Below are 25945 nucleotides of genomic sequence, written 5' to 3'. Positions count from 1 at the left end.
CTATTACAAAAGATGATAGGTATAGCAAAGTATAGTTAACTGTCCTTGTTTGGGACCCTTTTGGAAGAAGCAGTGCTCAGACTTCTACAAGAGACTTTTGAACATGTAAAGTGGTCGTAAGCAGGGTGCAATTTGTGTAAAAAAACAGAGAGGGGGTGAACTGTGGATTGATTGCAAAGTTTAAAAAAGTTTTCTCCCACTGTGTTATGCCGAATTTTGCATGCCTGCCGAGAATTGCATGCACTTCCAAACAGTGCTTTAAAATGCTACAATATTGTTTGTGGGGCTCATCAATGGTGATAAACGATTCAAAGTATATATGTCATGAACGTTTAGAGTCGTTTAGAGTTGTTAATATTTTATAACAGTTATTAGAAGCAGCATTCCTTGAGATTTAGCAAATGACTGACGTTGTGGGGCAGTTGGTCTGGCCGGACTGGCAGTTCAGTGGTGCGTGCAGTGATTAGCCGATAGGCACCTGTTTGGTTAACCGCAGGTGTGTTATGCTTTTGTCCTCCACGTGAAGAGCTGGCACACTGCGTGTCATGTGGCTGTCCTGCCACAATTGCTTTATCCGTCAAGAGAGCCCGGGGTCAGGGCGGCGTCTGGCCGCAGCATTGCAGGTGGCGACCGCAGTTAGGAGGAGATCCCCATGTAACATTAGGGGTAGGCTAACTTAGTTGGGGAGACCCAGGTAGGGATCGGCTGTGTAGTTGGTGGGATTTGAACATGTTTTCTATTGTTTTGTACACATACATGTGTACAAAACAATATGAATGCAATAACTGTATAGGATCGGAAGTACCTCGTTGATGATCACACATGGAAAGATGTTGCTACTTGTGTGCTACTTGTAAATCCAATATTTTTTTCTTTATCTTTATTGATCTCTTAAAATGACTTCTGATATATAATTCACCCCCTCACAATAGCTACTTTTACATGGACCTAAATAGTCCACTAATAATCCGATAGCCCAATCAGAATAAAAATGCCTCATGTAACCAGATGTTTCACAGTTCACAGCCCACAGTTTAAAAGGGTAAGCAGAGATTCAGATGGAAAACAGCCCTGCATAGAAACTTTTCAGAGCTTCAAGAAACAGTGAAACAATGAAATACTATCCAGCAAGTCCAGTTGGAGAGCAGATTAATGCATATAAGGCTTAGCAGACAACAAAATACAGCACAGTTGTTTGTAAGGCTCCGCTGCGACCAACTTCAGCCCTCTCATTCATTCAAATGGATCCAGTCTAGCTACATATTTCATTGGACATTGGACAAACCTGCTGCACTGACAGACTGACACAGTTTAAATGAATGAGGGGCCTGCGTTTTTTCAAATTGTATTAGCTGATTATGTGATTAGTCTTTGGGGTAATCAATTTTTAAAAAAAAAGACCTTTCCTGTATCCTGATTTAGCCTGAACAATTAAAAAATAGGTAATTTTCATTAATGGATCATGAAATTATATATTCATTACACCTGGGTTTTAATCTAAATCTTCCCGTAGCCTTTGTCCATCAGTGGTGTCAGTTGCAGCTCAACACCTACTATGTGCAACAGTAGCATGTGGGTTACAGTATTGAGCTTCGGATGCAAGGCCTTCCTCATTTCTCCATCTTTCCGCCCCCTCCCTCTCTCCCTCTCTAACACCACCTGGCCATGCCTCTGAGCCTGCTGGCTGACCAGATGCACCCTGAATAAAGCAGGCCTAAAAGGAGAGAGGAGGGGACGTAGAGGTTATTATGGGTGATCGTTCAGTCAAATCCAATTTTTGACAGCCTATAGAAATATAATAAACCCCAACAAGCCTTTTTGTGATTGCTTACAAACAATTAGAGATCACTTTAGTGTGGACTTTTTTACCCGCGTTCCTTAAGCGCAAGAACAAAATCAAACCCATTTTGATAGGATTACACCTTGAGTTATTCAGCAGTGTTCCGAAGTGTGCATTCAATTGTGCATGACGGCACAGAGAAGGGGCAGCGCCTTCTCTTAATGAACTGTTTGTGTTTATCCGACAGCATTTACTTGTTTGTTTACACAGCCAAGTGCTTCTGGAGTCTCACACGTTGATCATGTTCTCTCAATTGTCAGTTGTCTAATTAAAAACAGATTAATGTCTTATTTACCCCAGGCTTAGAATGAATATAGTACCATCCTCTGTACTTTCTTGAAGTAGGCCTAAGCTGGTGACGGGAATAATAGGCAGGAGTGAATAAAGCACGCGGGCTGCCCAATCTCAGCCAGGCTCCATTATCTTAACCTGCATTGTCACTACAGCAGCACTTGTGTGAGAGGCATAAATCAGATAGTGATTTAAGTTTAACTCAGTGAAGATGGAGCGCACAGGATAAGAGAGTAGAGGAGGACAGAAGAATAACTCATTCATGCTCCTCAAGTGTCCCCCAATGGGTTGGCTTGCAAGGCAGGGCTGAGTGAGCCGCATTAAGAAGCTGAGACAAAAGAGGGCATCAATGAAAGAGCCTGGAGGAGGGGGGATAGTTAGTATAAAAACATTTAAAAGGGAGATCCCCTCTTCTCTTGAAGGGGTAAAGGGGAGGGTAGTAGGGAGTGGGGTTGCAAAGGACCCCCTCCTCACACACACACACACAGATGCACACACACTTTTGTCTCCCTTGGCACAGCCTCTTGTTTAGCCTTTAGGTGCCAAAGCAATTAGTTATGTTAATTGCAGGGGCCATTGCCGGTGAATGCAGGTTGAATAGAGCCAGTCAGCAGTGGATGATTGGCCAGGATCCATGGGGGAATGGGTGGGGGGAGTGGGAGTTATGACGTCTCCCGGAGCACCCGGCCCATGAAAACAGAGGAGAAGACAGTGTGTGGGAAAACAGGGGAGGAGCTAGAACTGAAAGAGAGAGACTGAGGGAGTGGGAAGCTCAGAGCTTGAGAGAGCGAGCACCAGAGAGGATGCAAATTCATTGAGAGAAAGAGTGAGAGCGAGTTAACGAAAATAAGTACAACAGCGGAGGAAGATCGAGCGAAGGAGATTTTAAGAGTGATAGAGAGAGCCTCACATGAGAGAACAGCGAGGACACAAAGGAAGTAAGAGAGAGATAGTGAGTGTGTGTGTAGTGCAGCGTTGCGCTGGTCTGCTCGGTTATCTGTCTCCATCTGGGTGCCATCTGTGTCTCTGGCTCTGGCCTTCGCCACACTGGAGCTCACATATGTGGGAATGCAAACACATGCCTGACATATGAAGGCGTGGAGTCACAGAAAGAGACAAAAAGGAAAGGATAAGAAAGCAAAACCTCGCCACTGCAGCTGACTTTCTCAAAGGACTGAAGAGTGGACTCTGAGAGGAGGTAGGAGCGAAGAGTGGGGATTTCAACAATTTGTGTTGTGTCTTTCTGGATGTATTTTCTGTGAATGTGTCTCTGTTTGTGTAAGTGAGTGTGTACTTTTGCAAGCAGTGCATTTGTGTGCTTAGTGTGTGTGTGTTTCATTCTAATTCCCAAAGCTGCTCTGTACTGTACAGATGGTGCCTCATCCTTTCCTCTTTATCTCTTCATCCATGTCCTCTGAGGTAGGAGGGAAGGAGGGATGCATTTGTCTGCCTGCTTCCTTTAACAGTGCAAAAAAGCTTCTGCTGCCATATGCACAAAATACTGATTGCTTTGGAGACTCTTGTTATCTTGTTGTAGGGTTGAGATTTCTTGAGTGTTATTGAGATGTTTAGTTTTAAGGACAGATTTCTCAGAGCAACTGCGTAGAGGTAATCAAAATGTTCCCTTTCCTTTTTTCAGGTTTTGTCACTCCATATAGCCCCTTTCCCAAAATGCACCTCAACCCAGAAATGTTCTGGCATCTTTCAGTGTTTGGCATCATGTGGTAACATCAGTAGCAGTAGCAAATTTTTTTTACAAAGGAGGCTGTGGCAATTGGACATCTGAGGTTTTAGGATTTTTTTCCAGAAAACCTTCTTCACATCTTTGGTGAGCACAAAACTAGCTACATTCCCAGGTCCAGCAGCCAGAACATGGAGCCTTCTTTATTTTTCAACTCGCTCCTGATCCCCCCCATCTGCTTCCACTTGTGGAAAGTAGAAGAAAAGCCGAATCTCCCTGCAATGATTATGATGTTTCTCTTTTTTCTATAAGTAATACTTATGTGTAAACATCAAAAACTGTTACCTCAACTGGATAAATAAACCCAGCAATGTGATTGGCTCCATGTGTGAAAGGGGCTTATCTCTCTCAGCTGTCATTTACTCAGATAGTAATCAGTTTTTCCACATGGCAAGCAGAGCAGAAGAAAATAGGTAAAGACGACATGTGCATCTGTTGTACTGTATCCCAGACATATGGGAAGAGGAAGGGAACTGCTGTGTCTGTCTTTCATGCTGTGCCGACATGTTATACAACACCGACATCAGTGGGAATGTGGATCCCAACAGAGTGCAAATGCCACATTACTGTAACATGGGTATTGTGAATAAGTAACTTGAGTTACAATGTTGGAAAATCGTTTTCTGATGTGCATAAGTTACCTACTTGCAGTAGCTTGCTGGGTGAAAAGAAATGTGTTCATGTTTCTGTGTATGGAGGGAGGTGGACTAGGTGTGTGAGGGAGAAGCAGACAGAAAAAAGGCAGAGAGACCTGGGTAGTGTCACACCAGGCCAGGCCGGTCCATCAGGGAGATAGGAGCGACTAGCTGTCGGCTGCACAGCCTCACACCAGAGACCCCTGTCTGGTCTGCTGGACACTGTCACACTCCTGACAGCAGGCACTGTTCTGTATCTGTGTGTGCATGAGTCCGTGTGTTTGTATGTGTTTTGCAAAGCATCAAGGATGTGATGTTCATTCCTGATGGGCAGTTACTGGTTTTGTCTTGGGATTTATGTGCCTTTGAAGCTTTTGATCACATACTTGATAAGTGTGTGGTTGAGTCTAAGGAAGTGAGTGTGTGTGCATGTGCTTACCAGGTGTCTTGTAGACATTGTGTCTGCTGAAGTACAAGGTTGCTTGTCTTATATTTTTCTGTAGCTTTTTCCCCCTTCCTTTTTGACCTCACTCCCAGCTGTGACTTTCTCTGCTGACAGACCACCACCCCCCTTGCTCACCATGCTATTATCTGAAGAATTCATCCACAGAATACACACTTTTTCAACACACACATACACAAAGCACAAAGCAGCTGCTTCAAGAGTTTGATGCAGGAAGTACTCTATTAGTTCCAGTGGTGAGAACTGTGATATCTGGCCCCAGGGGTTCAATGAGAGGTTGTGTGTGTGTGTGTGTGTGTGTGTGGACATGAAAGGGTTAGGTCATTTACTCAACAGAAACCGCTCAGTCAGTCAGTCAGTAGCACTAGGAAAGATTGTTTCATCACGGGGACGTCTTCTGACTGTGTGTGTGTGTGTGTGTGTGTGTGTGTGTGTTAGTGAGTGTGCAGATGCATATCTGTGTCAATGAACATCTAACCACCTGCGTTCCCTAATCTCTCCTATTGCAGCCCCATTGACATTGTATGGGAGCCCCTATCCTTGTGCTAAGTGCATGAGTCAGACGTCTTTTGCAGGGGTCTAGTGACCCTTCCCGGCCTGAGAGACCCACTCAGTGACCCAAGTCAAGAATTTATTTACTTGGCTGGTGCTGTCTGAGAGCTTGAATGGGCTGTGGAATTACCTCAATTGAATTCAAGTTTTGAATTGAGGTTAATTGCCTGCATAAATAAAATATATCTGCAATATAGTACTGAAGTGCAAACAGTGCCTACTTAAGTGCAATTTATACTTCGCCGTCGCCTGATGTGCACCTCCTCCAAAATGTAACTACACGTCGAGTCGACACGGACCGTAAGCTCTGTGATTGGTCGGCTGGGTAGCCTCGCAATGCCTCAGAGCGGGCTGGAAGTACTCCGTGCTTTGAAGTAACATTTACTAGCGGCCAAAACGGCGGCTGTAACACAGTGAATCAATATATTTGACTGTCGCAACCCGAGCGAAATGACTTGTTTCGCTATCAGAATGTGATCCATTCGGTCGGTAACATTTGAAAAGTCTACACCAGCCGTACGTATACAATTTTATTCCCATTTACGTTAGCGGACCGCTAAACTGTATGTTAACCTGCTCGGCCGGCAAAAGTCAACACAGTGGACGCTGTAGCGCTACTGCCGACTAGCGTTTGGGGGTGCAATTGCAGAATGACGGACAAACCTACGCACAAGTACAAATGCATGGCTATGTGCATAGCCTACAGCGTAGGTATGCACGTAGACCCAACGCAGGAGTATAAATGGGCTTTAGTCCTCAAACAGACACAGGTCAACGTGAGCATCCCACTGGCAGTTTTTCTGGCTACTGAATGTAAATTTAAAATCTGTTAGCCATTAGCTATTGTTTAGTCCCCCAATTCTCGAGAAAAAACATCTGTGTCTTTAGCTTGCAAGCTAGTTCAACTTTCTTCACTGGTCATTTGTCTAAATTCAGCTCTTTTTGAGCTTACAGGTAGCATATACATGGTTTGTCTGAGCTTGTTGGCTTGAAATGGCTACCATAATTTTTGCTGACTTATCATCTATTTTTTTTTTTAAAGTGCTCAAATCTGCATAGAGGTACAGAGTATTATGTTTCTCAGTGTGTTCAGTGGTAGTAGCTACACTTTGATACAGCAATTTGAACATTAATATCCCAAATATTATGTAAGGAAACCTTTTAAGATACATTTTCCATTACTGAACCAAGGACACATAGTTAGAAGGATCACTGAATAGGATGCATTTTAACTTGTGTAACTTTCTCGGAAAGACGGTGTTGTTTTCCAAAGTAAAACCCAAGAGGCATGATGACTTGGAAGAGCAAAAATATTGTATTTGCTTGTGTTGTTGGGTTTGTGGGTGGACAAGAAATGGGTGGTGCAGCCTCCCTCGAACTGTCTGTCATAGTCATTATTTACTCTCTTATTTCCTTCTTTCTCCGTCTGAGAATGCGTGGACGTACATAAGGGTATTTTCACTAACAAAAGCTTCCCTGTTATCATTTTCCTTTGCTGAGACTAGAAACTTTAAACATAATCCTACTTCACCATCAACAGGAATTGTGCTTGTTGTCTGAACATATACTAAAAAATACACTGTGTTCTTAAACATATGTGCACTCAAACCCATACAGCATGCATACACTACGATAACACTGATCAAAACATGTCTGCCCACACGTTCACAAACATGCACTCATCCTCCACAGCTATCTCTGTCTCATTCTCCTCATTGTTTTGAGCACAGCTGGCCTCTTTGTTTTACTTATCTGTCTCTCTCAGCAGCTGTTGAGCTCTTGTCTTTTATACAGCTGGGCTAAGCTTGCCCACAGCTCTGTTTATGGACTCTATGGACCATACCTACTGTTCAGCTTTGATTCACTGCATCCCCAAAACCTGAGGGTGACGGATTAGTCATCTGTATAGTACATGCTCGGGGAAAGGATAATGTCTTTGTTTTCCTACAATACAAACTATATAAAGTAGAATTGTTTGTAGTTTTTCATGAGCTTTGCTTGTGCTCAGTGATGTGACTCCTTTTCTGTGAGCTTCACAAGATGTTTTCCAGGCAATATGTTTTTGAAAGCCTAATCAGAAAGATGCAGAGATTGCACAACCTGATATACAAAGTATATATATTTTGTGTCAAGTGTCAAAAGATGTTTGAAAGATTCTCAAAACTGAAAGGGAGGTTGTCCAAAACAACTTGTTTATGTTTTATGTTTATAAATGTTAAAGTAAAGGTCTTGCCCAAAGCCTATTGACTCATTGTACCAACACTCTCAGTCTGGGTCAAGAAAGGCTGTGTAAATGTATTCAGTGTGGCCCATGGTGATAGCAACATCTGGTTTGGCCTGAGCCCAGGCTATTTGGCTGTAAAGGCCCCTTGACACCTGGTCTGAAACAGACGAGTCTTAATGTGCGCTTTGTTTTCTCGAGTCTAGAGCTCGTATTTTGTTTTATGGACTACCGTAACTTACGAGTTCAGAGTGTGTGTATATGTATGTATGTCTACCGAAGTACGGACCTGAGGAAAAACAGTATTCTGCCTGGCTGCAGTGTTGAGTAGATTGTCTGTCTGGGTTTATAATGTAAAGGAACCACCCAGTCTAAATCCTCCAGACACACATGATGATATATATCTTCACTGTATGTCAGGGGAGCTCTATAAGTCTGTTCTGACATCCTATGATTTATCTTTCAACCTGAGAATAAACTTTCACGAGGGGAATTACAGAAAATAAGTATACAACTTAATTTCTAAGCTGTCGTGCTCCCATAAATGCTATTGCTGATTGTTTTTCCCTTTGTAGTCTTGGGTTTAAAGAATCACGAGGCTCATGATGATTGATGGGCAGGCTAACCAATTAGTTGCGGAGAAGGGTTGTAACCAGATAGGCAGATAATCTACTGGGCTTGGAGACAGGGAGCTGGTGTGAGAGAATCTGTGTATGTGTGTAAGTGTGTGTGCGTCACAGCTTTTGTGGGTTTAGGTCATGATTGACAGATTCGAATTGTCCCTGTAACGTCACAGTTGTTATTCCTGTGGGTGGGTGTGTGTACACGTGCCTCAGGCAAGCCATTTCACAGGTGTGTGTGTGTGTGTGTGTGTGTGTTACTAAAAGGATAACTGTCCTCTCTCCGCTAAGTCTGTGACAAACCCGACACCTGGTAAATGGGGCCAACACACACGCACATGATGACACACATCCACTTCCAGCTCTATTCCTTGCGGCCCAACAGTGTGTGTCGCAGGCGTGCGTGTCTGTTTAAAGTTTTTGCCACTCTGAATAACATGCATCCAGTGACAGTGGAGCCTGTAGCAGAGGCCGAATCCAGCAACACATGTCTGAATCTATGTCAAATACATACAATTACACCTACATTTACTCCGTCCAGCCATGGGCCTTCTTGCTGGCTCTTGTATATTGTTGTGAATGGGGAGGTGCTGCTTTTAATTGCTATTTGAAAGTTTTCTTCCTTTAATACTATCTTCAGTGCCCTTCAACATAGGGCCGTGGGAGTATCATGGATTATTTAACAACACTATAGGTGTATGTTAAGTTTCTTTACCAAAGAAACATATTTTTTCATGCAGTTGCTCATATTTTATACTGATTCAACCAAGAGAGTTTCATCCCCATCCAAGCCTTGGAAGTGGATCATTGTTACATGAAAGGTTGTCTGTTCAAAACATAAAGATAATGTTTCCTTCCACTTTGTTAATAGGTGTTAATGTCACATTACGTTTCAGTCTTGATTGATACAGTGATAGGGCGTGAAGACGTTCCCAAACATTTGAAGTATGTCCCACTTTCTCTGCAGTGTTTTGGAGTGTTGTTGAAATCACTAACTTCAAATCCCATCCAGAATATTCTCCTAGCTCTTTTCCCTGCGGCCTGACCTCATGTACACGTGGACACTGTCCGTTCTCGCCGTCCAACCTCTGCCAAACCTCCTCTCCCTCCTCTGCTTCCAGCATCACATCACTGTGCCTCTTTTACTGCTCATTCTTAGTTTTTATGGACGACGTCTGTCTGCCTTGCCGTCCCCTCTTTCATTTTCTCTCTGGCTCTGCCACTAAGTACATTTCCATGCCTGGGTCCCTTTTTTTCACTATGTGGCATGCTGGATTACAGCAGTGTTATTGTAATTATCTCACTGAGTGACGAGGTTACGCTAGGGCTTCTCTCACCATCACTCTGTGTAAGGGAAATGTGATGGGTTCACTTCAGGAACACATCTGTGCCTCTTCACGTGTGTGCAGGAAAGTGCCATACATGTTTTCTGTCTCTTTGTCCCTTCTGTAACCTACAGTTCTTATTTTTCCCCATTTCTCTTCCTCCAAAAAGTGTCTTTCCCTCCTTTCCCTGTTCATGTATACATCTTTCTCTCTAGCTTTCCCCCTTACTGTCAACCATGCCACCTCCCCATCTCTCCCCTACCAGCAGAGTGAGGAGCAGAGTGTTGATATTGGGTTTTGTCCAAATATGTAGTCTACGGGGCTGGAAGGTGGTAATGAGAGCCAAGAAAAACAGCCTGGCTCTGAGTCTGACAACTAGACTTGTCTTTCAGATGAAACCAAATGAAAACAGTATTTTCTATCCTTGTTATTCCCTCCCTCCTCCATCCTTCTCTCCCTACGTGCATCCTTCCTTCTCCACCCCTGGCGCCTCTAATTTGCGGACTAATTTCTTATTCCTGTCTGTGCTTGTTTAACACTCTTGCACAGTCTGTAAAGGTGTTACTGTCATAGTACATAGGCAGCCTTTGGGCCAGCCTTGGTTAAAATGTAACAGAGTGAGAATTTTTTTTATGTCTTTATACAGAACTTAATTTAAATAATGTATGAATGATTTTTAAATATGCATAGTATATAACTGAACTGCTTATGTGGAAGTGGGGCAACTGTATCGGGGCAGTAAGGAGGTGTCAATCCCAAGAGAGCTATAAGATAAATTAAGTTGATTGAAATAAGCAGAGGGGACTCCTGAGTTTCAGAAATTTGACACCATACACTCACCAAAAAGCCTCTAAAATACTGAAGTCCTTGAAACTGTTGTCTAGCTGTGAGGTTACAATAACAACCCGAAACTGAGAGACCATGCACTGACAAATTAAGTAGATGTGGCTGTGTGAGTGTTGGTGCATGCACCCTTGTCTTTGCAGTGTGTGTGTTTGTGTGTATGTGGGTGGAGGTCAGGAGGGAGCGCATGATAGAGGAACAGATGTGTGCTGTATTGTGGTGGTGTGTGTGGACGGACGGGGACCAGGTGCAGCCTTTGTCTCTCCGGCATTTAAGTCCACTCGCTTGCATTCAGCCGCCTCGTGCCTCCCCTCCCCTCCACGTCCTCCTCCTTCCTCCTCTCCTTGGAGAGGGAAGGCAGAAATGTGTGTGTGTGTGTGTGTGTGTGTGGAGGAGGGGGGCTGCAATGGCTTAGTGGAGGAGGCTCCAGCAGTCTCTTCTGCACCCCCCTCCTCCTCCCTCACAGGTGACTGTTGGAGGTCCCAGCTGGCCAGCTCTTGGCCGATTAGATCCATATGGTACAGGAGGAGGAGGAGGGGAGGGAGGGAGGGAGAGAGAGAAGGGTGCCCATCAGTTGTATGGGTGCTAAGGGGGCTGTTAGTTTGGCCCTTTTTTGCCCCGAGCTTCAAGACAAGTGTTCTGGGGGGGTTTTAAAATGCTTTTCCCTTATCACTTTTTTCCCTCATTGTATGTTTACTCTGGGGCTTGTTTTAATATTATTCCCTCATTTTTTTCTCTATTGCTGTACTCTCTGATTTAGTTGAGATGTTGTTTCAGTTAGGCCTACATGATATGAGGAAAATCTGCGATAACATTGTTCAATATTGCGATGATGATATGACTTGCGATAAATAAACAAAAAATGAAGTGTGTGCATATTAGCTACCTGGTTGTCTTTAAATTCAGAACAGAACTAAAAAAAATTTAAATATAACTAAATGTTATAGCAACATTAAAATGCAAGCAAGGTCACTATACAAACTCAGTATCTCACATCAAAATACTGAGTGATGTTTAGAATGAATGAAGAACTCCTCCTCCTCCTCGCTCTCTGCTGTTATGCACGTAACATAAACGTTACAGCTGGTGGAGAGAGCAGTGAACAGCTAAATTTACAACAAAGTGCCAAATTTTAAGCTACGTGGCAAACTAAGCTGGGCAGTTAGATCACAGACTCGTCTATGCTACAGACAGACAGCTTTAAATTGAGCTTTTTTTGTAACATTTCGTGCGCTGTAGTTGTGTAAAACATAACGTTAGATGATGAAAGACTGCGGACAAAAAACATGTCTACATGTTTGTGCTTGTTGAACATATATTGATAAGTATAAGTATTGGCTTTTTATTTGTGAAGGTCATACTTATAGTAACGAGCATAGCTGTTGTCAACTTTGGAGTTACCTTTAATTAACTGTGGCCTCTGGGTGTGTGTGTGTGTGCACTATATTCATTGCTGACGACATGGGGGCTCTGTTAGTTGATAGTTTTTGTATCTTCTCGTCTTACTCCTGGTAAGAAAACATGCCTTTCACAAGATTTTGCAGTGTTTCTTAAACAAGCTGTTTTAAAGTTTGATTCAGTGACGCATGCTTATGTTTGTATCTGTGTGCGTTAACATGTCTGTGTTAGCTATGTGTGTGAGCCCACATAGTTTATTGCACATACTCTGAATTGTCTTTCGGCTCACTAATAAATTAGTCAGGCCTGTGTTACATCTTCTCTCACCTCATCTACAATGACAGGACGAGGAGATAACACAACGGCCGGAGTACACAATCCTACTTCACCACCACACACACTTGCACACACATGCCCCATGACTCACAGCTGCCAGAAAGTTTAAACTTCAGAGTTAAACCATGAGCTTAATAACCCTAACACAGAACACATTTATTTATATATCACATCAAGTGTAATTTATATGTACTGACTCAAAGTGGGTTATCCATCCTCACTTTGCACAATGAGATAAATGAATGTTCCCTTCACTTTATTTTTCTTGTTTTCAATTTTATTTTTGATTTAATGGATGACTTTCAGTCACAGTAGTGGCTCAGTGGGAATAGCCCTGCTCTGTTTTTATCTTTCTCTATCCTTCACTCTTTCTCTTCCCGAGCCTCTTTCTGAGTCATCACCTGCAGAGGCAATTAAAGCTCATTGAATGTTTTAATGCAGACGAGCGTCACCTGAAGCTGAACAAACAAGGAACACCTGGCTAGCAACAACAGCCATCGCCACAGATGTACATCACTTTTCCGTGCCTGCAATACCAACTGTCGTAGAAAGCAAACAGGTTAGCGTAAGTAACTTGTAAAACTTTACGTGCGTGTCATCTGTTTGAGAAGAGATGACAGAAGCAGCACAGAACGGTATGAGCAGAATTTATCATTATTTTTTGTGATATCAGCCAATAATGTGAGAAGTCTTTTAAAAGAGAGTGTAGACGAAGCTTTCAGCCATGTCAGTTTAACATTCAGTATTTATTGGTTTGCTAACAGTTATCCCCTTTGCTTAAAAGTGTTTTCTATGCATCATGGCATTTCAATGCAATCCTGTGTGGTGAGGAGCTTTGTGTACCTTGCCTTTGTTCCATTACAGCAAAGATGACAGGTGGCATTTAGACCAGACAAACACCCCACATCCTCCTCTAAGCCAATATTCACCTGAGTTAACATTAGACCACTTTGTACACTGTGTGTGTGTGTGTGTGTGTGTGTGTTTTCTGGCTGCTGTGACAGCTGCCTCCCCTGATAGCCCTGTGACTATATATGGTGGACTCAGGTGCTCGCAAACCAGATGAAGTCATCCAGCTATGTATGCGGTCTAATTGACAAGAAGATGCAATTCTCTATGGGCTGTCAGCACTACATGCGCACACACCTGATGTCTCCTGTTTTGGCCATTACCTCTGGCATGGCTAACAACAGACCATGCCACATGTTAAGATTGCATGAACACACCTACATTTCTCAGTTCTATACAGACATGGGATGCACAGTAAAACATATGTACAGTATGTTTGTATCTGTTGTGCAAATTAAATTCTCTGGCCTTATTGAGACTTATCAGTCAAACACAATAGGCCTCCAAGAAGCTTTACAAAGATGATAGTCATTTTGGACTCAAAACTACTGCTCACTGCCAGTGGAGAACTGTTGATGATGTGTGAGCATGTCAACAAAGTACTTGTGAACACATTTCCATACAACACTACTGTACAGCAAGCGCTGAATGCCCAAATTCTAGCTCTTGTGTGTATATAAAGTTGTTTACATGGTAACAGTATTGACACAGAGGCCATATGCCCCGTTGATTCTGTTATTGAGATGTCAGTCTAATTTCCTGGCCATACGGATGGAGTGTGCAGAGCTTTGGACGGTGTGTGCGTGTGTGTGCGTCCTGCAGGCTGCTTCCTGCGGTGCACTGGCAGACCGCGTGTGTGGTGGGTATGACGGTCCAAATGTCTGCATAGATCCCTCCTTCCTGCCCCCTACGTTGGCGAACAGGTGGAGTGATGGCAGGCAGGCCGCAGGGCTGAGAAAGAAGGAGAGGGAAAGAGGCAGAGAAAGCGAGAGGGTAAAGTGGACTGCAAAACAGAAGGAAGAATAGTCAAAGCTTTATAATGAGTTGCAGACATGACAGATGTGTTGCATTGGTTAGTGTGCAGATAGATCGACTCTAGGAAAGGCAAACAGGGCTGAAAGATTTGAGTGAAAGTTCAACTAAATTTCTTTCATGTGTGTATTCACTTATACTTTTGTAACTAAAATTTACTCTGAATTTTTAATGCATTGACTTCTGGATGTTTTTACATATTTTTGCACTCACAAAATCTAAAATGCTTTTTATTCATTCAATAGGTTTTATTCCCCCCCCTTTCAATTCTCTTTCAGTTACCTACTAACGGCTTAAATCTTCCAACTTTTTTTATAAACTGGGATCCTGTGGCACAAGGCCATGCAGAGTTCATAGCTGTGAAAAAGATATAAAGGGTGCCATTGAAGCCAAAGCCCTAAAACCATGAATCCACATTTAAAAAGCTGCTCTCTGCTGACCCATGACCTGTGAGACCATGCTCGTCTATTAATCGTCCATTCTTGAAGCAGTTAGAAAAGTCTGATCCACTTTAAATGGAGACGGGACCCGGCCTTCATGGATCTCCAGGAGACAAAGACAGCTTCTGATCCCCCAACTCCCCACCACCACACCCCTATTTCACTTTCTCCATACCCCTTATCTGGTGGTCTCATTCAGCAGCAGTAGCATATTGAGAAGTTGCGTTTAACATTCAAAAGCTTTGCCGATCTTGTTAGTAAAGCGTGAAATAGCCTCGTCCTTTTCTCTCTGTCTCATTTTTTTTACCCCCTCCCTATTTGCTGGGGAGCTCAATGAGGGGGCATTCTTCTCTTCTTTTCCCACACAATAGGCTTCTTCAGCATTTCTTCTGTTATTGATCTGAATGGTCGGGAGTGAAGGGCTAAACTTTAGACATCTGGCTCTTTGATGAGGGTGGGGGCTGGGCATTTTTGTTTTCTTTTGTGACTATAGACCTGAAGTTTTTGCAACTATTGAACTGACTTGAGTTTTCTGTCTCTCTCGCTCTCTCTCTAGACAGTAGAGAGAAGAAGAGCCCTGCCATGCCCGGTTCTCCTGTGGATGCTAAGACTCATTCCAGATCAGCCCCCAGCAGCAGCGCCAGCTCCACAATGCCACCCCTGCCTTCTGTCAACCCCAGTGGCCCTCGCCTGGCCTCCTTTTCCACCACAGCATGTAAGGATCAGTCTTGAATTCTTTCTTGTCCAGAGTTTAGATGATTGTAGCCCCAGCAAGCATCTCATGTTACTCTTCTAAGCTAAACTTATAGATTGCGTTTGACATACTCTAAGAAAGGGATCATCTTAATTTCTCCCCTCTTCTCACCTTTACACCCCCAGTGACCAATGGGAATCATCATTCCCCGCCAACCCTGAATGCCGTGCCATCTCCACCGCAGCGTTACAGCAACGGACCATCCTCTTCCTCTTCCTCATCGCTGGCTAACCAGCAGCTGCCGGCCACCTGTGGGGCTCGCCAGCTGAGCAAGCTGAAACGTTTCCTGACCACGCTGCAGCAGTTTGGCAATGACATCTCTCCTGAGATTGGAGACAGCGTCCGAAGCTTGGTTCTGGCCCTTGTGGTAAGTTCATCGTTACCACGTTAAAGATAATTGTAGAATATATACCATTTCTCTTAGATTGGGTTTTTACCCATATTTGGCATTTAGCACAGATGATTGTATCTTGAACTTCACCTTTACTCCTAGAATTCGACAGTTACCATTGAGGAGTTCCATTCACGGCTTCAGGAGGCCACCAACTTCCCCTTACGGCCCTTTGTTATCCCATTTCTCAAGGTAAACACATCTTCAACCTCCATCTTCCTATATGTGCTTTGCATTATTCCATTGGATTACTTTATTTTTCTTTGCTGCAATGTTTTTCTTCTCCCCTCCCAGTTAAGTTTTAAACCCAAAACCCTATTGTCAGCCCGAAACCTGTCAGAATCATGTAGCCCTGCTAAAAGCATCACACTCTGTGTTGTCACACTGCTGTGGTTGTCAACCATGCTGCTTTATTAATCACAGAATAGAATGAAAGTGATAAAGAGGTCATCAACCCACTTATGGAATGATCTGAATAATCTATGGGCAATCACATTACTGCTTGTGAGTCATGATGGAAAATTAATAGATTCATTACACTTTATTACTGTGTTTCCAGGACACAATGCACTTGTCTATAAATGGGCATCTGTGTAGGTTTTCTACTTGAATAAACTGCTTCTCTGCTGTTCAATGTAGCTATCAAGATTTGCGTGTTGACTTGACAAGCAACAGATAAGTGTGTGTTAAACAGTCTCTTGAGCCTCTTTGTAACCAGGAGAGTCTGCAAGCGTATACTTTTTAGGAGCTCCCCTCAGTAAAGCAGCTCATAAATCATAAGTCAGTTGTACCGCTGTGACTTCAAGCGGTCAAATCACCCCCCCCCCCCCTCCACGCTTACCTCTTACTCACCTTTTGGAGCCCCTCCATCTGTCTGTCTGAAAGTGCGGAGACAAGAAACCTCTGTTCCCCCTCCTACTACTTATTTATTATGAGGGGGTGGGTCCCCCACAACTTGATCCTTGAGAGAAGTCTATCTTAAGAAAGAGAGAGAGAGAGTGGGGGATAAATTGACAGATGGTACAAAGTCATGGGGTGAGGAAGTGGAAAAGAGAGCGGTGGGTGAGGAGGAGAGAGGGAAAAGTGGGAACTCGGAAGTGTGAAACATGCCTATAAAGTGTTCCCTTGCCTTTTTATGGGTTTCAGTGCGCCATATGGAGCTGCTGTCCCGTTAAAAGAGCATTCAGCTGCCAAGGCGCCGCCAATCTAGCATCCGTCCCGATGAACCCCAGAGAGCCCTCTGCTCAACTGACACACAGCACATGTGTTTGCTAGCTGGGGCCCCAGGGAAAGAAGGGAGGCAGGGGAGGATGGGAGATGGGCAAAAGAGAGCACTTGGGTGTTATGAAAGTAAACCGTGAAGTGGAATATCGACATCATTGTGAAGAGATACTGTAAGTATGAGCTAGTCAGGACAGATCAGCAGAGAAGGTCAAATTAGAGGAGAAAGGGGTCTAGGTTTATAGAATCTGCTAGATGATGGTGATGGAAGAAGTGTTTCGTGCTAGGAGGATAGGTTGGAGTCACAAAATGAGAACAGTATGGTTATTTAGTTGGTTGCTCGAGAAAAGGGAGTGAGGAAGTGGTGTAATTGCAAACACACCAGAGTCTGTTCCTAATTAGGGCAATGCAGGGAACAAAAGCGAGATGGAAAGATAGGATGGAGACAGTTTTTTATATATATATATATATATATATATATATATCTATCTCTCTCTCGTAGGACACACCGTACTGTGTATGGTGTGGCCTATGAGATATTATTAACCAATCACTTCAGCAGAAAGTTAGAAAGCCCACACCCGACTCCTAAAACCCCCTTTTTTCAGCCAGGCTTCCCCAGGAGGCAGATCTACATTGTGTCTCTTAGCTTTGTTACAGTGTTCAACAAGTTCTGGTCTGTTTTCTAGAAAAGCTATGTGGTGCTTCCTTTTTCTGTCTGGCTTGATCTACCTCTGAATGATTATGTGAAGTATGATTGTGTGACTGAAATCTGAGGGGCAGATGACCATGATACAACTATTACCAAAATAGGAATGTTTCTTAATTTTCTTCTTCCTAGTCGTTAAGACTGGGAATCAGATTAGTTCTGCCAATTAGACTAAAACCTCACCAATTGTTTTTCTATCTTGACAGGCAAATTTACCCCTTCTGCAGAGGGAGCTACTCCACTGTGCACGGGCAGCCAAGCAGACCCAGCCCAGTACCTGTCCCAGCATGAGCATCTCCTGCTAAGCACCACCATGGCCTCCTCTCCAGACTCCTCTGAGCTGCTGATGGAGCCTCCTGATACTGCAACCAAGAGACACAGCCCCAGCAGGTTAGATTAAAGTATAACTCACAGTGTATATAGTTAGTAGAAGCATACATATGTAGCATTCCTCCTCTTGCTAATTTTTTAACCGCCCACCGCCCTTCTTCTTCAGAGGTAAAGAGAACGGCTTCCATGAACGTCCGCCCGTAGCCATGGAGCCCACCGCAAAACGAATTTGCACCATCAGCCCCGCTCCCCGACACAGCCCTGCCCACCCGCTGCCCCTCAACACGCAGCTTCACCCGACCCCTCCACCCCTGCAACACTATGCCCTGGATGACATTGCAGCACCACACATCCTACACCGAGAGCACAGCCAACGCATGTTGGAGATCCGTGAGCTCAAAGACAGGCCCAGACTCCCTGGTACGTGATGCAGAAGCAAAATTATGCTTGTTAAGTCCTTTTTTTTGGCAAGGTTTACTAAAGCACATTTTTTCCCTAAAGATTTAAAATTAATGACTGCTGACATGGTGTAAAGTTCTATCTCAGTCATGGCTGCTAGTTGTGTGGAAATGTTCAGTTCCTTAAAAAAACATTATTTGGCCGTAATAAATGATGGTTGTAGGCTATCATACATCATTGTGGACATTAACCCAGTGTCATGTAAACCTGAATTATATGAGAAATAACATTCCTGCAAACCACTTAAACACCAAAAACGTTGACCTCAGTGTGATTCCTCACAACATTGGGAATGCAAGTGGCTGATTCATTTAGAAATGAACACATTTGCATGAAAACCGACACACACACACACATTCTATGAGCGATAACGGGTGGTCTGTGTGTTTGTGTAGCCGTCTCCGTATATCTCTGGAGTCCACATGTGTATAAACAGAGCCATACTGTCCAGGCAGGGAGGGTTGTATCGACTCTGGTGTATATCTACCCTCCATTTGGGGCTTGTCAGCACACAGTGGAAACAGCAGTAGCTCACAGACACAGGCACACACAGACATGCAAAGAAACACACCTTGATATGTTCATGTTAGAGGTGCTGTGTTTACAAGGCTTTAGTCCCTTGTCTGACAGCCTCCCGCCCGCCTGCCGCCACTTAACTTATAGGCGTGCACACACACACACACACACACACACCCACCAGTCCACACACTTGTGGCTTTGAACTGATGAACATTGATGAGAACCAGGAGTAGAGAATAGGTCAAGGGAAAGCTAGTGTGTGTGTGTGTGTGTGTGTGTGTGTGAGGGAATCATTATTCTGTTCAGCAGGCCTAGTGTGCATGTGGCCTCTTGTTGGCTGTTTGTTACTCAATTTTAAGAGTTTGTGGTTAGCTGACTCTTTGTAGTCAGAGTGTGTCGGTGTGTGACTTATCAGGACATTTTGGGCTTTTGCATGAGGACAAGCTTGTGTGTGCAAACTATTATTACTGTTAAATCTACAATAAGCTATTACTTAAGTCATAGTGTTGTGTAATAACTGAATTGGAATCAGATAGTTCAGTAAGTGTGTGTGTGTGTATGGTTGTAATGGTCCGCAGTGAGTGTCAGACCGGCTGGTTGTATTTAGAAGTGGAGCCACTCCACTCAGCCTGAGTGTCTCCCAACTGGAATGCTGTGAGCTCCAGGAGGGAGGTGCTAAGGGAGACGTTTGGGGTGTGTGTGTGTGTGTGAGTTTGTGTGTGTGTGTGGTTGACAGCTGACTTCCAGATGTGTGCAGGCTCTGGGTACTGGAAGTCTGTTTTGCATCACAGGCTTCTCCTTTTCTCTCTCACCCTATATATATATATATATATATATATATATATATATATATATATTTTTTTTTTTTGTGCTCATAATCCCTCAGTCATCTTTTTGTTTGTTGTTTTTTTTTTTTTTCTCCCCACTTCATTGCTGTCGCTCTTAATTATGGATGTAAGAAAGTGCTGTCTCTTCTGCTAAATATGTGTTCCGAATTTATAATCATCACAGGATATCTTGTGGTGAAGTATTAAAGCTAACCGTATCTACTGTATCTCAAAATTGAAAGTAAATTAGTTTTTTTGTCGTCTTAAAGTGCAGATTTGCCATAGATGCAGACATGCACACACCTTTCACTCGCTTACTGTCATTTGTGGCTTTTCTTACATGAAGAATGTTAATGACATTGGCCTGTGGTCTGTCCTGTGTGTGTTTTAATCAGGCACTAACGGGGGTTACCGCGAGGAGCCAGTGGACCACAGACTGACAGACCGAGAGTGGGCTGATGAATGGAGGCATCTGGACCATGTAAGTCTGTAGACAGGCACTACTACTGCTAATGGCTTGAGATATAGTAAGAATGTAAAATCTAATTTGTTTTACCGGGGTCCCATACTAAAAAGTGTTTTCACAGCATGAAAGCATATTTGGACGTTAGGCATTGAAAGGAGGCATTCACGTTTTGCTACTAATTGGGATGATTTTCATATAAGCGATGTTATAATTGGTTCTTGGTTCTTTGCTATGAAGATTTTTAGACACTTCAACAGATCAAGAATTTTCATTGTTCAAAGTTTCATTGAGAAGCAATACCCACCCACCATAGTTGGCTAAAATTATATTACATTTAATGAGTAGTGAAAAGATCTAGTTATACTTCTGTCAGAAATAATTAAAGCAAACTCACTCAATACAATTTGGTTTTCTCTTCATCTTCTAGGTGTTGAACTGCATTGTGGACATGGTGGAAAAGACACGGAGGTCAGTGAGTGTGCTCAGACGATGCCAGGAGTCCGATCGCGAGGAGCTCAACTACTGGAGACGGCGTTCGAGTGAACAGGAGGACCCGCGCAAAGGAGGCTCAGGCTCCGCTCCCTTCTCCAAGACACATAGCCCCCACTCTGCAGACTCGGGTGGGTACCGCTGGTTTCACTTCAGTTATGTTGGTATGCCGCAGAGACCAATAATTTTGTTGTCATTTCTGTGATTATCGCCTATTGTTTTCCACGAGGGAAGATTGCTTCATGAACCCTGGGACGAAGCCAAACTAATTAAAATCGGTTAGTTGTTACACTTAAAGTGTCAGTTCAACCAAATTCACAAAAAAATGCATTGACCCTGATGGTACTGTCTACCTATGCGGATAGTGTTATTTGCTCAAGTTCTGAGAGCTCCATCCCTAAATGTCTGCCACACAAAAGCATGAGCGAGAATAGAATTTGGTTTGTGTGCTCCATGATTAGAGTTTTAGATGCTGGACACTGCGTTGAGCACCAATGACTTTTCATTCAACTCATACTCAGTTGAACTGAATAAGCATCATAGAAGAGCATCAGATCTCAAAAAAACATTGTCCTGGCAAGAAAGTGTAACAATTGGGATTCATTCAAGGATACAGAGATAAGATATACAAGAAGTTTCAAGTCTTTACAAAAGCTGAGTCTAAATGCAGAGTGTATTCTTAATAATAAGATATAATCATTTGAACATCCTGAGGTGTACTTTTCTAAAAGGTCTGAGCATCAACCAGGACAGCATTCTTCTATTTCACCCCGTCTAGTGGCCATTGATAGAACTGCAAGTCACATGTCAGTGTATTAGTGAGTCTCTCCACAGTTAAGTCTGTGTACTGCCGCGGTTCTCTCTGAGTGCCAGCCTTGCCTTCCCCCTGCTGGTCCATAGTCACAGACAGGTGCCAGGACTGGCCTCTGCCATATCGGCCACAGAAGGGCCGTCCTGCCGTCCTGCAGGCTCAGAGACCCAGAGCTGGCTGACTTGCCAGAGCACCATCTGGGCCCCCAGCCGGGAAGCCTGCCTGCCTGCCCGCATGCCTGCCTGCCTGCCTGCCTGGGCTCGGGCTGAGGAAGACTGTAGGGGGGGTGGAAAGGCACCGGAGAGGGTGCACGCAGCCTTGTTGAGGAGAGAGGATGGAAAGGAAGGAAAAGGGAGAAAGTGGTGGTGAGACGGTGGATATAAGAGATGGGGAAAGAGATGAGTCTGGCAGCAGTGTTGGAGAGGCAGAGCCCGGTAGAAAGACAGAAATGAATTGACATGCACGAGTAGAGAGAGATTTGCGGGAACAGACAGAATGTTGACACAGCTTGTTTGTCTGCAATTCCCTCCAAGCCAAACACATTCCTTTCTAAAGCTGTCAGATCTCAGATCTGTCCAAGACTCTGCTAAACAACAATTACGTTGGTTGTGTGGCCTAGATATGCTGACTTGTTTGCATTAAGTACAAAAGAAAAGACTAGGCGACAATATATAAGATAATATCTCTGCCTGCCCCGTGGCCTTTCTTTGTAAGCACCGGTTACCTTGATTGAGCTGTCAGTCAACCATTATTTTAACAATTAATCATCTTAATATCTTTATAAGCCTTGGCAGGTGCTAATCCCTTCTGTCTCTGCTTTCCCGCAGACTCCCAGCGTGACTTTGCTCCACGGCCAGGCTCAGCATACGTTACAGATGAGATCTGGAGAAAAGCTGGTAAGAACCACCATCAATTTTGAAATTTAAAGTGTTGATGTGTTATGGAAAAGAATGTGCATATATTTAGTTAGACAAAAAGGTGATCACAATGCATTTTACTGAAGCATTAATCAAGATTACAGGAGAAAAATGATGACATATGAATGTTTGGAGGTAGAACACACATAACCTGCAATTGTGTACTGCTGATCTACAGAGTTTAAACAAGCTAAACTTAAAACACCTGTCTCCCCTGTACATAGAAGAGGCGGTGAATGAGGTGAAGCGTCAGGCCATGGATGAGGTCCAGAAAGCAGTAGCAGAGGCTGAACAGAAGGCTTTTGAGATGATTGCTGCAGAGAGGGCTAAGATGGAAAAGACTCTGACTGAGGCAAAGAGGAAGGCTCAAGAGGACGCCATCTTGGTCATCAACGAGCAGGAGGATTCCAGTGAGGTGAGCAGAGATATCGAGGAAGTCCTGCATTTTAAAAATTGCAATTCTGCATACAAGCGCTTCATGTCGTCATAACTTTTTTAAGATTTTTACATTCAGCTTATAATTAAATGCGCAGTACATTTCAAGCTCCCATAATCAATTATTGATATGAAAACTGGATCAAGTGAGGACATCAAAGTGGCAGGGGTTGCTCATGGTAATGAACCCACACATACGACTGGACTTCGCTCTATAGTTTTTACAGCATCTTTTTTTTTTTTTTTTGCATGGAAAAACTCTGAAACTACACTGTTGGCTGTTTGTTCAGCACCAAACAGCAGACAGACAAGGACATATTGGAGAATTTAGCAGCTAATAAAGCTAAATATTTCCCTTATGGGTTGGTGGAGAGAAAAGGAAAGTGCGCAAAAGAGGATAAACTGAAGCTGAATTTGGCCGGTGACCAGGAATACGACTGACTAAAAATTACAACATTGCTAAATATCTGCTGGATATGTTAACAGGCAACTGCTTGCTAACAAGTTCACCATATTAACTAAAGCTTGTTTCTGCTTTTATGTTGGAACAGGCTTAAGCAAATAAAGGCACAAATATGCACATTAGACACTTCATTCCTTAACCTTACATTCCTGTGAAAACTTACAGTTGTCGCTCTTTTCTTCCTCAGTGTTGCTGGAATTGTGGCCGTAAAGCTAGCGAGACGTGCAGCGGCTGCAACGCCGCTCGCTACTGCGGCTCCTTCTGCCAGCATAAAGACTGGGAGAGGCATCACCTCATCTGCAGCCCAGGACTTCAAGCTCAACCAAAACCAGTTTCTGCCATCACTGCAAACAGGGTCGCCACTGTGGCCTCGGCGGCGGCAGCAGCCGGGGTGTCTCCTCTCGGTCTTGCCGGGGTCAAGGCCCCCGACAGTGTGCCCTCAGTCTCCAGTCCTGGTGGAGAGAAGGCTTCGGTAGCTTCACGCTCCTCCACTCCTTCCACCCCCGCCTTGGCGCCTGAGACCAACGGACACTAGGGGGTGAAGGACATCAGTGGAGGCCAATTCACCTGTCCTCTTAATGGGGAAGAACTGAATCAGCAGCAAGAAGGAACTATTTGTGTGTTAAGTTAACAGATTTTTTTTCATCATACTCTTTGCCAGATAAAAAAAGACAGATAATGGATGACTGTTATGAATGATATGTCAACTGGGACTTTGGCATAGAACAGAAGGACTCGTCTCCAATGCATCTATTGGATGAACAGATCTCCCTAACAGATGGAAACGTGTTTGTCTTCGCCCAAAACCCCAAATCTTCGATCTGCGAGGCTCAGAAAAAAAAACAACTGACGATTGATCTGAATTTATCTCTGGCTGCGGGGAGGAAGTAATGAAAGGAAGGCATATGTGAAAACACAGTGGAGATTAAAAAAGGGAGGTATAAAGACGCCTCCCCCTCGACCCAATATTCTTACTTTGTTGTGTATAAATGTAAGATAGGGAGGTGGAGGTGGTGGTGGTGGTGGAAAATGTAAACCGTGTAATAGTACCAGCCATAAAGCCGTCTGTCTTCGTCCTGTAGGAAAAGTCTGACAGCAGACCACATAGTCGTCTGTGCAGCTCTCCTGTATACATACATATTTGCTTGCCAACTTCTTGTAAGGTTTTCATATGTATGAATGTGTGTGTCAAATGGTGGTGCCGTCAGTGGATATTGTACAGCATATGATTTACTTTTGTCAAAGCAATATTAAAGTGAAGTGTTCAGGTATCTCAAGCCGTTTCTGCATCACCAAAGTTTTCAGTCGCTAAAGAGAGTTGTTGTCATTGCCTGTTAACTGTCTCTTGTGAACAAGAGATGATTATACATACCCTACATTATTATAATGAGCTTAACAAGGTAATCTGGTCACTGTTTTTCCATTTCTGATCAAATGGCATCTTCAAAGAAAAAAATATAAAGGTGATGGTGATTGGCTCAAGTAAGTGCAGGGAGATGCAGTTAAGACTTTCTTCTGGTTGCAGTTTAATTCTTTGGCACTTGTTCACATCACCAGTTGTGTATGGCAGGGTCAGATGTTGCTCCAAAGCTTCCACCATTGCAATAATTGCATCAGGTCACAGGAGTGGGTTATAATACAGCTTTTTTTAAAGTAGTGATTTCAACAAAAGGAGCGATAAGGGATGACAAATGAAATCCATTTCACTTTGAAGGGAGAAAATTCTCACTGGTGCTTGCATTGCCGTGGAGTGGGTTTGGAGCAACGACTCTGTCCCACAGAGAATCTCAGGAGCTAAAGCGTATTTGTATGTACAGATCATTCTGTCCTTTTTATTTTTATTTTTTATTTTTTCTCTTCTGTCACAGTTAGGTTCAAGTCAAAAGTTTAGTGAGGAACTTTGATTTATCGTACTCTGCTGTTGCAACTGAGATGTTGTTCTTGTTTTTGTTCGTTGTAATTGTTCGTTGTAAGATGACTTTGTAAAGAATATTATGAGAGGATGCCTTTATTTTGTGAGCCACAATTTTCTTCGTTCTTTAAACACGTTCTTTTGTTATGAGGCATATCTTCATATGAAAAGATATCTTGACATGAAGTATGAAATAAAGAAATTGCTTCTAAATTGTTCATCTTTTCTTAATTGTCTTTATAATATGTTAAAATCATAAATCATCATGTTAGAAATTAAGTGTGACTTAAAACATTTGTCTATTAATATAGAATGATATATTCTGCTACAGTCTGTCAGAAACTCAAGTCTTGATACAAATCACTGTCTTTTTATAATATAACTAAATATTATTCATTATACACATAGTGAAATTAGCACAGCCTTTCTTTGGGTTATATTATTTGAGCACATACTGTAATTACAATCCTGCAATATAAAGAGCAACAGCAGCTTTAATTATGTGCTATTTTCTACAGAGCTCTTAATATTTCAGATATCTGGTTTTGGTTCATTGGTGTCGAGCTTGGCTCCAAAAACCTGTTTGATTTAATGAGTGCAGAGCAGAAGGAATAGCACCTTGATAATAAAGGCATTTTCATACAAACCAGCATTTT

General features: G+C 43.2%; 1 protein-coding gene across 1 annotated transcript in view; it reads left to right on the top strand.

Moving 5' to 3' along the window:
* Window positions 1–25507, top strand: part of cbfa2t2 (CBFA2/RUNX1 partner transcriptional co-repressor 2) — a 37349-nt gene extending 11842 nt beyond the window's left edge. The window contains 11 exon segments of the mRNA XM_038695926.1: window positions 15143–15301; window positions 15466–15707; window positions 15834–15923; window positions 17868–17922; window positions 17925–18051; window positions 18158–18411; window positions 20192–20277; window positions 20690–20882; window positions 22390–22458; window positions 22704–22894; window positions 23565–25507. Coding sequence (XP_038551854.1) covers window positions 15143–15301; window positions 15466–15707; window positions 15834–15923; window positions 17868–17922; window positions 17925–18051; window positions 18158–18411; window positions 20192–20277; window positions 20690–20882; window positions 22390–22458; window positions 22704–22894; window positions 23565–23912 — 1814 coding nt within the window. The 3' untranslated portion in view covers window positions 23913–25507.
* Window positions 25508–25945: the final 438 nt, after the last annotated feature.

The sequence above is a fragment of the Micropterus salmoides genome, unplaced genomic scaffold (assembly GCF_014851395.1).
Source record: "Micropterus salmoides isolate LMB-PRFRI ecotype aquatic unplaced genomic scaffold, ASM1485139v1 Ms_hic_scaffold_4, whole genome shotgun sequence".
Taxonomy (NCBI): domain Eukaryota; kingdom Metazoa; phylum Chordata; class Actinopteri; order Centrarchiformes; family Centrarchidae; genus Micropterus; species Micropterus salmoides.
Note: the sequence above shows the minus strand (reverse complement) of the source record. Positions and strands in the feature narration are given on the sequence as shown.